Here is an 11,476-nt window from a genome sequence, read left to right on the forward strand (position 1 = left end):
ATGAAGATTTTACAATTTCAGGTGACGATATAATAAAGGAACAACGCAAAACAATCGAGGAATTGAAGCGCGAGCTTTACAAATCTAAAAAACAGTTGCAGCAAGTACGTCAGACTCAACCGGCTACGGTACGAGCCGAGAAACTAGCACTTCAGCAACATTTACACAACAAAATGCAACAACAGCAATTAGCTCTGCATCTTCAACAACTGCAACAACAGGAACAACAAAATCGTTCACAGTCACAGCCACAAAGCACCCAGCAACAACATGCTGCCTTTCAACAACTCAATGCCAAAGCGAGTTTAGCCGCCTTCCTACAGGCGCAACCGAACAACGCGACTATATTGGACTCGACGAGTTTAACCGCTATAAACAATAAAAAGAATCAGGTAAAGAACAACAACGCCACCGTACAATTACCCGCTGCGATTGTTCTTAATCTCGCCAAACCGACCAAATTGAATGGCTCGTTGCTCGGTGCTCTGGTTGCACAAGCTCAAGCCCAACAACAACAACAACAACAACAACAACAGCAACAGCAGCAGCAACAAACGACCGTGTTGGAAGAAGTTAAGCCACCGCCACCGCCACCACCACAATACGACGAAGCTGCTAAATTGTTGAAGGTAAAAGAACATTTTTTATTTTCGCTCATAATTATTATCATTTTCGCTGAACTCCGCTCTACTATCTTTCAGTCTTTTCCTGTCAAACTGAACCAATTGTAATATTGAAAAGAAAAACGCTAATTTCCAGGTTAAAATCGAGCCAGCACCGCCAAAGAATCACGTAAAAAGTCAGGTCCTCGATGATGTTCTCGAGATTCTTATAAAGAACGGTGAATTACCACCGAGCGCAGCAGATCCAACCACGCCCACAACTCCAAATCGGCAATTGACACAAAATATCGTATTCGCGACACCAGCTGATAGTGCAACGCACTCGATCGTTTTCGCGGCTTCGAGTCCGCTGAGTCCGGCAGTCAGTCCAATGGCGATTGACGTGAATGCGAGTAGTGCTGCTTGTCCGAGTCCACCGACAGTAACATCGCCACCGCCGCCACCACCTCCACCACCACCTCCGCCGCCGCCGCCTCTTCCACTCGCCAATTTTTCAGTCCAATTGCCAAGTGAACTGCAACAGCAGCATCAATCTCACGGTGGAATACCCTCCTTCACGGCCGATCTTTTGTCGTCCGAAGCGGAATTGGACGCCGCGATGCTCTTGAGTCCTCAGTCCGTACAGCCGATCGGTGGCTCACCCGACCCTCAACCACCTCAGGAAGTTACCTCCTCAGACAATGTCAATCTTGACTTCAAGGTACGTCGAAACGCGTTCTTCAATGAAAAAAAAAAGTCAATTCAATTCGCTGAATCGTTTCCTTCTGTAAATTTTCTTCCATTATTATATTACACACGTGCTTTACAATCAATGGTTCGGAGTAAAATGATTGAAGATAGAAAATACATACAGGAAAAATATATAGAGCTAAACTAAAGCGGCACAGAATCCGAAAAAGTTTGGTTAAACTTTTCTGTTTTCTATACTTTAGTCTTTATATATCGAACTTTTGAAAATACCGTTCCGACACGCTTTCAAGACTAAATAGAGGAAAATAACAATATGTGATTAGAATTTTTTTCAAAACACTTAAAAAACTGCTCTGCATCCAAACGATATGACGGTATATTCTGTAAAAGATATATTCTTCGTTTGAAGCCAGTCCTGAAATTAATGTTTCTAATTCGAATCATTCTAAAATATGCTTCATTGAACTCCCACATAATTGATAATCTTGAAATGGTCAATCAGCTGTAGGGCCCTAAGCCTTCAGTTTTCGTTTTGTTATTCAAATTTCCATTGTGATTGACTCAAGGATCCAAGATTAATGTATACCTTTAAAGTCTCTTCTAATGCAGGAATTGGGTCTGGATTTGGATACACTGGATACGATGGACTTCAGCAGTCTGGATTGTGATCTCGAGGTAAAGACAGAAGCGTCACAAGAATTGATGGAGATAGGTGACGTCCCGATGGATATGGATCCTGACTGGCTGGACTCTTGGATTCCTCAATCGCCACCGGGTTCATCGACTTCGAACCATCACCACCATCATCATCATCATCACCATTATCACCATAACAATAACAATCAACAACACTCGCCTCAATCTGTTCAATCCACTGTGACTGATATTCACGACCCGATGTTGGCCAACAGTCAGGATCCTTTCGAGCTCTTCAGCATGGAAGACGCGGATTTTAAAATGTCTTCGGAAATTCCGCTCAGTTGGGACAAGTGTGATTTCGCGACCTAGCACCAGTTAAAAAATTGGGCACTTCGTACTTAGAAAACCATCCAAATTTCTCACTCGTTTAACTTTACCGGTTATTGGAAGAAATTATGATATCCGTGAAACAGAGCAGCAAAAATTTTCGAATTCACGAGAACCCAGAGACACTTATGCTCGTCCCGTCACTTTCTCAGGTGTGTCTGTGTCAACAATCGAATCCAAACGTTTCGCGAGTGTGCTATAATCACGTCGAACACAGATGACATTTTCATTATTTTTTTTGTCTTCTCAATTTGTTATAAATAATACATCGAATGATTTATCATTCGCCAAATCACACGAAATAGATTTACTACGTACTTCGCGATATTGAATTCAGGAACATTGATTTCAATGACGTGTATTAAAAGTATCGGAGCTTACGAATATGAATACGAATGTACGTGCGCGCATTCATACATCACAGAGCATACTCAATGCATGTGCGTGAGTGCGTGAAAAAATCTCCTTAACGCAAGGATTCGGTAAAAATTACTCGTCCCTCGAGACGACCCAGTCAACCGCGTTTGTAGGGTGGATCGAATCGATAAGCTGAATCTTCCGGAGCAACGGAGGAAAAACAGGTAAAGGCGATGATCGCGAGACCATCGTTTCGACCGAGTTAATGGCTCAGCGATTCGTAACTGAAAGGTTTCTACTAGACACGGAACTCAAAATAGAAAATTGATAAACTTCTCGTTGCCACGTCTTGCGCTGCCATAGTTTCGACTAAAACTCGCTCGACTCTTCCCGTTAAGCCTCAATCTTCTTCAAGAAGTGAAGGACAATACGTCAAAAAAGTAGTAAACGCATAGTAGAATCGGACGTGCGAATTTGAAAAGACGACATTTTGATGCGCGGCTATTGAAAAAAGAGAACATTTCTGTGTGTTGTGTGCGCCCACGATTTTCGGTCACGCAGAAAGTGCGATAAAAAACAAAAGCCTCACAAGAGTGAGTTAAAAGTGATCATTCAGAAATGTTTTCCTGTAGCAGGCCCGTGCGCGCGCTCTTCCAGTTACCGAAAATCCGTAGCTGGCATTTGCGTCGAGCTTGATTTGGAGAGGAAGAGTACAATCTGAGTGAAGAAAGAAGTTATAGAAGTTATGAGAGAGGAAAATCATATTTAGCGTCATTTTCTTCGAATTGCTATTGTTCGAATGACAAACATCATTTTTATCTAAATTTTGAACAACCGAGGGTTTTTTTTAACTGAAAAGAACAGATCTTTCGAAACTCAAAAATATGTTTTAGATATTGGAATCATGTATTTCATTTGAAGTGCTCGGTCTGTTACATCGAGGTGGTATAACGTCGCTGCGGCGATAATTGAACGAATTTGAATTACGAAGTCAGACCCTACCTGTACCTTGATACCGGAACTTTCGTGGAAAAACTGAAAAACGAGCAATATCGTTTGCCCAAAAAGAATGTTGATGCGTAGCTTAACCTTCGTTCTTACTCTTCTCTCACTTGAAGGCGATCCATCAGTTGCGCCAAGTGCAATGGAAACAGCTGGGACGCATGTTCCTTTTTTATTCTTAATACTTTGATATTTTGAGAAAATGAAAAGTACATTTTGTCTCTGAAGAAAATGAACATCCAACTGTGTCCAAAAAATATTCAATGCAGGATTTTACCGGTTGAACGAATGATAGATCGCCTTAAGAATGTATATACCGGCCATACAGTCATACCCAAAGGTCTCGTATTATAATTAACAAATTGAATTGTGTTTGTGAGCGCCCGACATTCATGATTTCGTTCTTATACTTATAAACACATGAATGGAAAACAATGTCAATAGAAAAGATTGAATGATTTATTTTGATTATCGAGGGGCTGAGTTTCGATAGAACTTTATAAATTAAAATGCCTGTAACGATGATTATGATTAAGTGCTCACGAAACGTGCGTTTCGCGATGTTGTATTTTCGAATGAAATCATTAACAATTATAAGTTTGAGAAGGAGTATCAATATTGCTTATCAACGCTCGCACCTTGAACCATTGATTTTCGTTGAAAAAAAAAAAAAAAAAAAAAAAAAAAAACGTTAACCAATCTACAAGGATCTGTTCAATAATAAATTTTCCGGCTCCTGGAAAGAAAACAGGGTTGGAAAATTAAAGAAAAAGTGATAAAACAGACACGCAATATTTTATTAAAACGTAAAATAATTGTGTGCGAGTGTTGAATAATTTTTTCTGGAATATCTGACCATGTTCTTACTTTTTTTTCCAATGAGACAGGAAATTGATAATCCGAATTGCGTGTTTCCTGTGTAAAAATTAGACTCTAACTGAATCATAATTTGTTGCGTTTAATTCTCACACAGCGAGATACGATTGATAGGATCAATCGGCAGTGCGATTCAGAAATATTGAAACGAAATGGGACAAGTGACGCAATTTTGGCTTCTCCGACTCTCTCATCAGGGTAATCGAAATTTGGCTACGCGCGGTGACTGAGTCATAATACGAGTAATACTAATTTTGTAAGTGACTCGAGCTCTTTTTTTTCGGACGTAAAACCCCGTCGGTCACACAAGAAACATCCAATCGCTGTATTTCTTCAACGAAAAGACTTGGCATCTCTGAATTTTTCCATAACGATAATCGCTCCACGATATCTTGAACGAAGCTTCACTGAAAACGAAATTTCGTCGAACGCAACGAAAATTCTAACATTCCAAACTTTATTTTCAAGGATCCCAAACGAGAGCTCCTAGAGGTTTGAGAGCCCAAAAACAGAATGAAATTGAAACGTCACTTTCGCAACCCCTTCACAACTTCCTTCCTACATCCCTATGCACAAATACCCGGAAAAAACTATTCAGACGCAATCTATTTTGGAAGCATTTAGAGCCTGTGCAGTTATGCAACAACATTGTTTTGGGGGCTCTGAGTAACTCGTTACACAATCTTGAAATTCTGCCAAATTTTCAAATGCATTTATTGCCATTGATGTGAAAAGTAATGTTTTTTGCGTTAATTTATTTATTTATTTCATCGAGCTCCATCATATCGTCGAACTCTTTTTGTTAATTCTGCAAAATACAGAATGGAAGAGAACGCAGTCTTTTCGATGTTGAGTAAGCGAAATGGGACACTGGATGTATGATCCGACGTTCTTTTACAAAAGTTTCGGAGTTTTTTGAAAAACGAGCAAACTCGGTATACGTAATTGCAGGCATAATATCTTGAAAATTAAAAAGCCAAGTTTTTCGTTGGGCACAACAAACTACTGAAATATTCATTCGGAAGATTCAAATTGCGCTTATGATAAGAAAGAGCTTGCGATGTTCCATTCTCTTAAAAAAAAAAATTATATAGTATTCTACTTGGAAACAACATTTGCGTTGAGATTTATCTAAATTTGGAGTTTGGAGCGTGTGTTAAAAAACTTCATGTAAACCCTACTTTATACAAATCATGAAAAAGCTTCGCGTGAAAACTGATCGAAAATACGTGGAAACAATCAAATTCAATGATTAAACGTGAACTCGGAATAATGTCTGGAGGAAAAATAATATTTGTATAGAGGAAAATCGAGATGAAAATGTTTTATCAGACGAGTGAGCAGGAATCATTGATTTCGCCAAAATTTTCAAGACATCATCGAGGCAATTATATTTTTAAAAAACTCCGGGACTTCGAGCGTAAGAGGTGGATACTTCTCCGGAAAAATCTCGTTCATTCAAAATTTTCTTTAAAACAATAGTAGGAGCCAAATTTCTCTTGCCTGGCACATATTGCTTAGTTACTCGTCAGCATCGTACTATTGCCATGACAATAATTAGGATTATTGTATCTTTCTTAATTTCTTCTTTTCGTTCTTTCGCGAAATTTTGTAAATGACCAAGTGCATGATTGATGATTTCAGCGGAGCGAAATATAGAGAACCGTGCGATACGTTTTTCGGAATGTGTGTCAATAAGTGTATTACGAATTTTCTTAGTTTTTAAGAGTATCGTTTTGTGAAAAGTGTTTTATCGCGTTTCTTGAAACAATTATCCGAAATTTAAAAAGGAAAAATCGTTTTTCCTTTTCCTTCGACTATTAAAAATGATCGAAAGATGAAACGGTGCAGTTGTTATACACTGAAAGGAACGAAGAAGAGTGCATCGGTTTAACATCCTTTTCGTTGAATTATAAAACAGAGCAATTTTCAATTCTCCAATTTTTGTGGAATGATGAAAAAATATTGTTCCACATGCTACTGTGAAATGTAAAAAAAGAAAGAAAGAAAAACAAAATATACATTAGCAGCATGTGATATCTGTGCTGATAAAATGATCGTCCAAAAGGTTGGACGTGAGCAGGCGGCGATCATACAATTTTTTCTAAGGCTGTGGGAGTCTGAATTTTAGTCCGTCAATGAGACAAGAACGTAATCAGCAATATTGGCGTTACTATATTTTCTTTTTCTGTTATTTTTCCTCTTTTTTGTGACAAACTTCGTTTAACATCTGTTCAAAACGAATCTTACATTAAATAAAAATTATTCGAATGCGTGTATCTATATTTTATGTATACCGGAACGTACCAGTTCGAACATAGAGCGAATATCGCTTGATCGAATGTTTGATATTGCGATTGAATGAACGGATGAACGATGGAACTTTTGTTTATTATCACTGAATTAATTATTATCATTAATATTATTATTATCACTATAATGAATATTATAATAATTATTATATGAATTATAATTTTAGATAACGATCACATAATTATTGCTAGAGAGAGAAAGAGAGAGAGAGAGAGTGTTATTTATTTTTATTTGTTGCAAATTTATCGATTGCCTTCCATTTGAATTTAAATAAATAAATAAATAGAGAATTATTAGGAAAGTTTGTCTTTACTTCTTCCTTACTTAACCTCACTAAACGCCCTCTCAACAAAATAACTAGTAAATCCAAAAAAAATGTAGCGATTTATTACTTTGTTCTCTTTTTTGATTCTTAGCAGAATATGCACGTTATATATATATTAAGGAGTTTCGGTACAGGCGATACAATGTTGCCATGCTAAAACATGCTAAAAACATAAAAAATTTCAAAAAGTTTAGAATTTTATAAAATTTGGTGAACATATTCTTTAGTGCCAAATTTGACAATACAAATTTTTTAAGATTTTTCTTCTACACAGTTATCGAGTAATTGATCACTAAAGTTTACGTGTATAAGCATAGCGTTTCCATATATATAGGTATACATTCCGGGCATAAGAAATCTGCTTTAATGCGTAATTACTCGATAACTAAGTAGAAGAAAATTTTGAAAAAATTTGTGTTTTCGCACTTGATGTTGAAGAACATTATCACCAAATTTGATCAATTTCTTAATATTTTGACTTTTGTACCGAAACTCCTTAATGAGTAGATCCATTGGATTTCACCCAATTTCTCGGGAGGGGTCTTTCGATTTTGCTCAAACTTGGGTACTTTGAAGTACCTTAAAAACTATCCCCAAATACCAAATTTCAACTCTCCAAGTGCTCAAGGTCACGAGAACGAGCCTTATAAACATAAAAAAATGACCATTTTTTGCCTCGTTTTAAGATGATGGTTCGCGAAAACTTTACGTTCAAGTCAAATAATACTGGTTCCATTTCCTTTAGTATACGATCTAGATTATAAAAAAACGTGGTTCAGTCTTCCAGATCATGAGGCCTTTCATACCTTTTATACCTTTTTGTTTTTTATACCTTCCAAGCGAGAGTCATGCCGAAAATTTGGATTGCGTGAAGGTGCCTAGAGAGATATCATTCCAAAGTTGGTATTTTACGAAATTTTACAAAAAATTGCTAACTTTGACCGTGCACCACGGATTTCTATCAACTCCGAAGTTCACAAAAATTTAGGTGAGAGTAGTTCTTCTTTATATCTAGAACGACCCGCTTCGAGGAATTTCTTGACCCGAACTTCCATCACTCTTTACAGCCTGCCGAAGATCACACAACTCCGAGTGCTTTGATATTGAAAAATGCATGATGCAGTGTTTCTAATTTTTTTTTGAGGCTGTTTTACGAAGTTTTCAGTACAGTCGTATTGAATCGAATACCTTATTTACCATACAAACAGCAGTACATTTTTTGAAAAATAGAACCATATGCTATACAAAGCCTTTCCATATGAATTTTCGTATTTAAAAATATCATTTTTAAAGAAAAATATATTTTCAGCTCATTCAAAAAAAACTTTTTCCAATTGTGTTGAACCAGCTTTCAATTTTTATGAATTTCATTTTTGGACTTGGTTTAATACTGTTTTTTTTTCATCATGTGAAACTTAATCATTTTTCAATCGTGTATAATACAGTTTGAATTGAACTTATATGAAATATTAAAAGGTGCGTTAATATCTCCTCATTTCTTTGTATGGTAAACAATAAAGGTGCAAGGATGAAGGTGTAAGACCACTTGAAGGGCTGTGAACAGTGTAAAAGTTGGAATTTTAGGTTTTTTTAAATTTTATTTTATAAATAAAAATTAGTTAGATGGATTTAAATAAAAAACCTTGTACACCTCTTTTACACACTCAGAAGTACTGGAAAAATTTTGTTTTTAATTTGTTCCATGGTATTTTTTTTGTACAATGGTGTGTTGAAAATAGCACTCCTGGAGTCAGTGTTGACAACAAATCTCAATAAAAAAACGAAATGTTTCAAAAATAACTTTAAACAAAATGTTTTAAAAAAACATTTAAAAAACTCCTGACTGATAAATCGTACAGCGTATTGAAAATAAAATGAAGTGGAGAAAAAAAATGAATGTTAGAAAAAAAAACATTTTCAAACTCCTTTTCTTAAAAAATAGAAGTAAACTTTAAAAAGACTAAAATAAAATAGATTAAATATACTTAATAAGATAGATAAAAAACCATTTAATTGTTAAGTACTACTCCTTCGAGATTCGATTCCTATGGTTAATATTGATTGATGGTAGGTAAGTCATTTATATACAAAAATAAAAATTTTATTACAATTTTCAAAGTTGAATGATTGTACAAAGAATGAAGGTGATAATAAAAAAAATGTAATCTCACAAACAATTAAAATATGTTATAAACATAATGGAATTTAATATTTGTCGGGAGATGTCTCTAGTTCTTACTCAATGATTTGATCAGAGACTTCTCCCGACAAATATTAAATTCCATTATGTTTATAACATATTTTAGTTGTTTGTTAGATTACATTTTTTTTATTATCACCTTCATTCTTTGTACAATCATTCAACTTTGAAAATTATAATAAAATTTTTATTTTTGTATATAAATGACTTACCTACCATCAATCAATATTAACCATAGGAATCGAATCTCGAAGGAGTAGTACTTAACAATTAAATGGTTTTTTTTTATCTATCTTATTAATTATATTTAATCTATTTTATTTCAGTCTTTTTAAAGTTTACTTCTATTTTCTTAAGAAAAAGAATTTGAAGATAAATCATTTTCTGGAAACGCAAATTTTTTTTACAATGTTGTTTTTTTCTAACCTTCATTTTTTTTCTCCACTTCATTTTATTTTCAATACGCTGTACGATTTTTCAGTCGGGAGTTTTTTAAATGTTTTTTTAAAACATTTTGTTTAAAGTTATTTTTGAAACATTTCGTTTTTAGGTTTATAGGTCAAAAAGCACTCCAATACATAAAAAAAACTTCATATACTGTAATTTCGGGTCGTTGCTAATGTGATTAAACAGACAACATTCATATTTGGCGGGAACATTGACGAGGTCGCTACCGTCGGTTCATGTTGACGATTTTTTTCAACAGTCCCTCTCAGCTGATCGTACCCAAGTTCATGATTGTTTTCAATTGTTTTGTTTACATCAATCCACCCTTTACTTACCTAATAATTCCCGTCGAATGTCCACTGGCTGTCAACGATTAACGACAGTCCTAAAACCCTTTAAGAAGAGTAAGTTTTCCTTTGTGAAGATGAAACACACTATTGTTGCTTCCAATACTGGAGCTACTCCAGCGAGAAAAAGACACTGGCGAGAGGGTTTGTTAGAAACTATGGAAAACCCAGAATCCATAGTAAAAGAAGACGACCAGGTGACAGTTATTAAGGACAAATATCCCAAGTCGCGTCATCACTATCTCGTTCTTCCGAAAGATGATATCCACTCAATAAAAAAATTAACCAAAGAGCACGAAAATCTCTTAACACATATGGAAAAAATTGGTCAAGAAGTCGCAGATCAACATCAGGATTACGAATTCATCCTCGGATATCATGCTGTCCCGAGCATGGCTCGGTTACACTTGCATGTTATAAGTACCGATTTCGATAGTCCCTGTTTGAAAAACAAATATCACTGGAATTCTTTCACAACGCCTTTCTTCCGACCTTCACAAAGTAAGACAGCTAATAATTCATTTTTTTATATCATTTTCAAATTTTCCTTAATGAAATAGTTTTCTCTGAGGAGAACTTATTGAATATGTGCACAATAAAATTGATCAAATTACCAAACATCAGATTCTCAGGTTTGCGGTTCAAGTTTGCTTGAAATATTCTAGGCCTTTCAGACAACTGCAATTTTTCTGATTTTCTTATTTCAACAATTTTTTTGTTTTTCTGACTTGCCTTGGTATCATACTTCCCGAAGAACATTCACAAATTTGATTAAATGCTATTTGAAATTTAAGTATTTGGGAATTAAATTGATAAATTAAAAAAAAAAATAATACTTTCGAAAGGACGGAATAATAAAACAGAAGGTTCAAAGGATTATATGTTTGTGGAAATACATGCTTTTTTTAATTTCAGGTATTCGAGAGGAACTCAGGGATCTTGGTTATATCAAACAAATGAGTAGCAGCGAGAGCGAAAAGTACTTGAAAAAAGACTTGATATGTCACAAATGTTCATATCGACCAAAAAATCTGCCAGATCTCAAGAAACATTTGGTAGAGCATATAAATGTAAACTAATCATAAGTTCAATCCAAAAAAAAAGATCTTAATTAGGATAATAAAGAACATTTATTTAATGTTTGCATTTTCTACAATTTCATTGTGACTAAGTCCAAATCCCATTTGTCTTTGATCTTTTCGCTGTACATAGACCGGAGTGCCTTAATACTTTAAATAATTGTTTTTCCGGAGGTAAATTCATAGTACCG

General features: G+C 35.3%; 2 protein-coding genes across 3 annotated transcripts in view; both read left to right on the plus strand.

Annotated features, from left to right (window-relative positions):
• The window catches only part of Mrtf (Myocardin-related transcription factor), a 138,673-nt gene extending 131,493 nt beyond the window's left edge, over nucleotides 1-7,180 (plus strand). The window contains exons 12-14 of one of the 2 annotated variants that reach the window (XM_043428819.1): nucleotides 22-629; nucleotides 760-1,323; nucleotides 1,908-7,180. In XM_043428819.1, coding sequence (XP_043284754.1) covers nucleotides 22-629; nucleotides 760-1,323; nucleotides 1,908-2,321 — 1,586 coding nt within the window. In that variant the 3' untranslated portion in view covers nucleotides 2,322-7,180. The remainder of the gene's footprint in view (nucleotides 1-21; nucleotides 630-759; nucleotides 1,324-1,907) is intronic. The other variant, XM_043428826.1, reaches the window with a different exon arrangement.
• Nucleotides 7,181-10,111: 2,931 nt separating this feature from the next.
• Aptx (aprataxin) lies at nucleotides 10,112-11,344 on the plus strand. Its single transcript, XM_043414738.1, has 2 exons — nucleotides 10,112-10,707; nucleotides 11,122-11,344. The coding sequence occupies exons 1-2, from the start codon at nucleotides 10,212-10,214 to the stop codon at nucleotides 11,283-11,285; spliced, it is 660 nt and encodes a 219-aa protein (XP_043270673.1). The 5' UTR covers nucleotides 10,112-10,211; the 3' UTR covers nucleotides 11,286-11,344.
• The last annotated feature ends 132 nt before the right edge of the window (nucleotides 11,345-11,476 follow it).

The sequence above is a fragment of the Venturia canescens genome, chromosome 1, assembly GCF_019457755.1.
Source record: "Venturia canescens isolate UGA chromosome 1, ASM1945775v1, whole genome shotgun sequence".
Taxonomy (NCBI): Eukaryota; Metazoa; Arthropoda; class Insecta; order Hymenoptera; family Ichneumonidae; genus Venturia; species Venturia canescens.

What these genes read in the sequence shown, in the direction of transcription:
- Aptx (XM_043414738.1), top strand. Translation starts at nt 10,212, where the DNA reads ATGTCCACTGGCTGTCAACGATTAACGACAGTCCTAAAACCCTTTAAG. An exon ending in TTTCTTCCGACCTTCACAAA is followed by an intron (nt 10,708 to 11,121) that starts GTAAGACAGCTA and finishes TTTTAATTTCAG; the next exon opens with GTATTCGAGAGGAACTCAGG.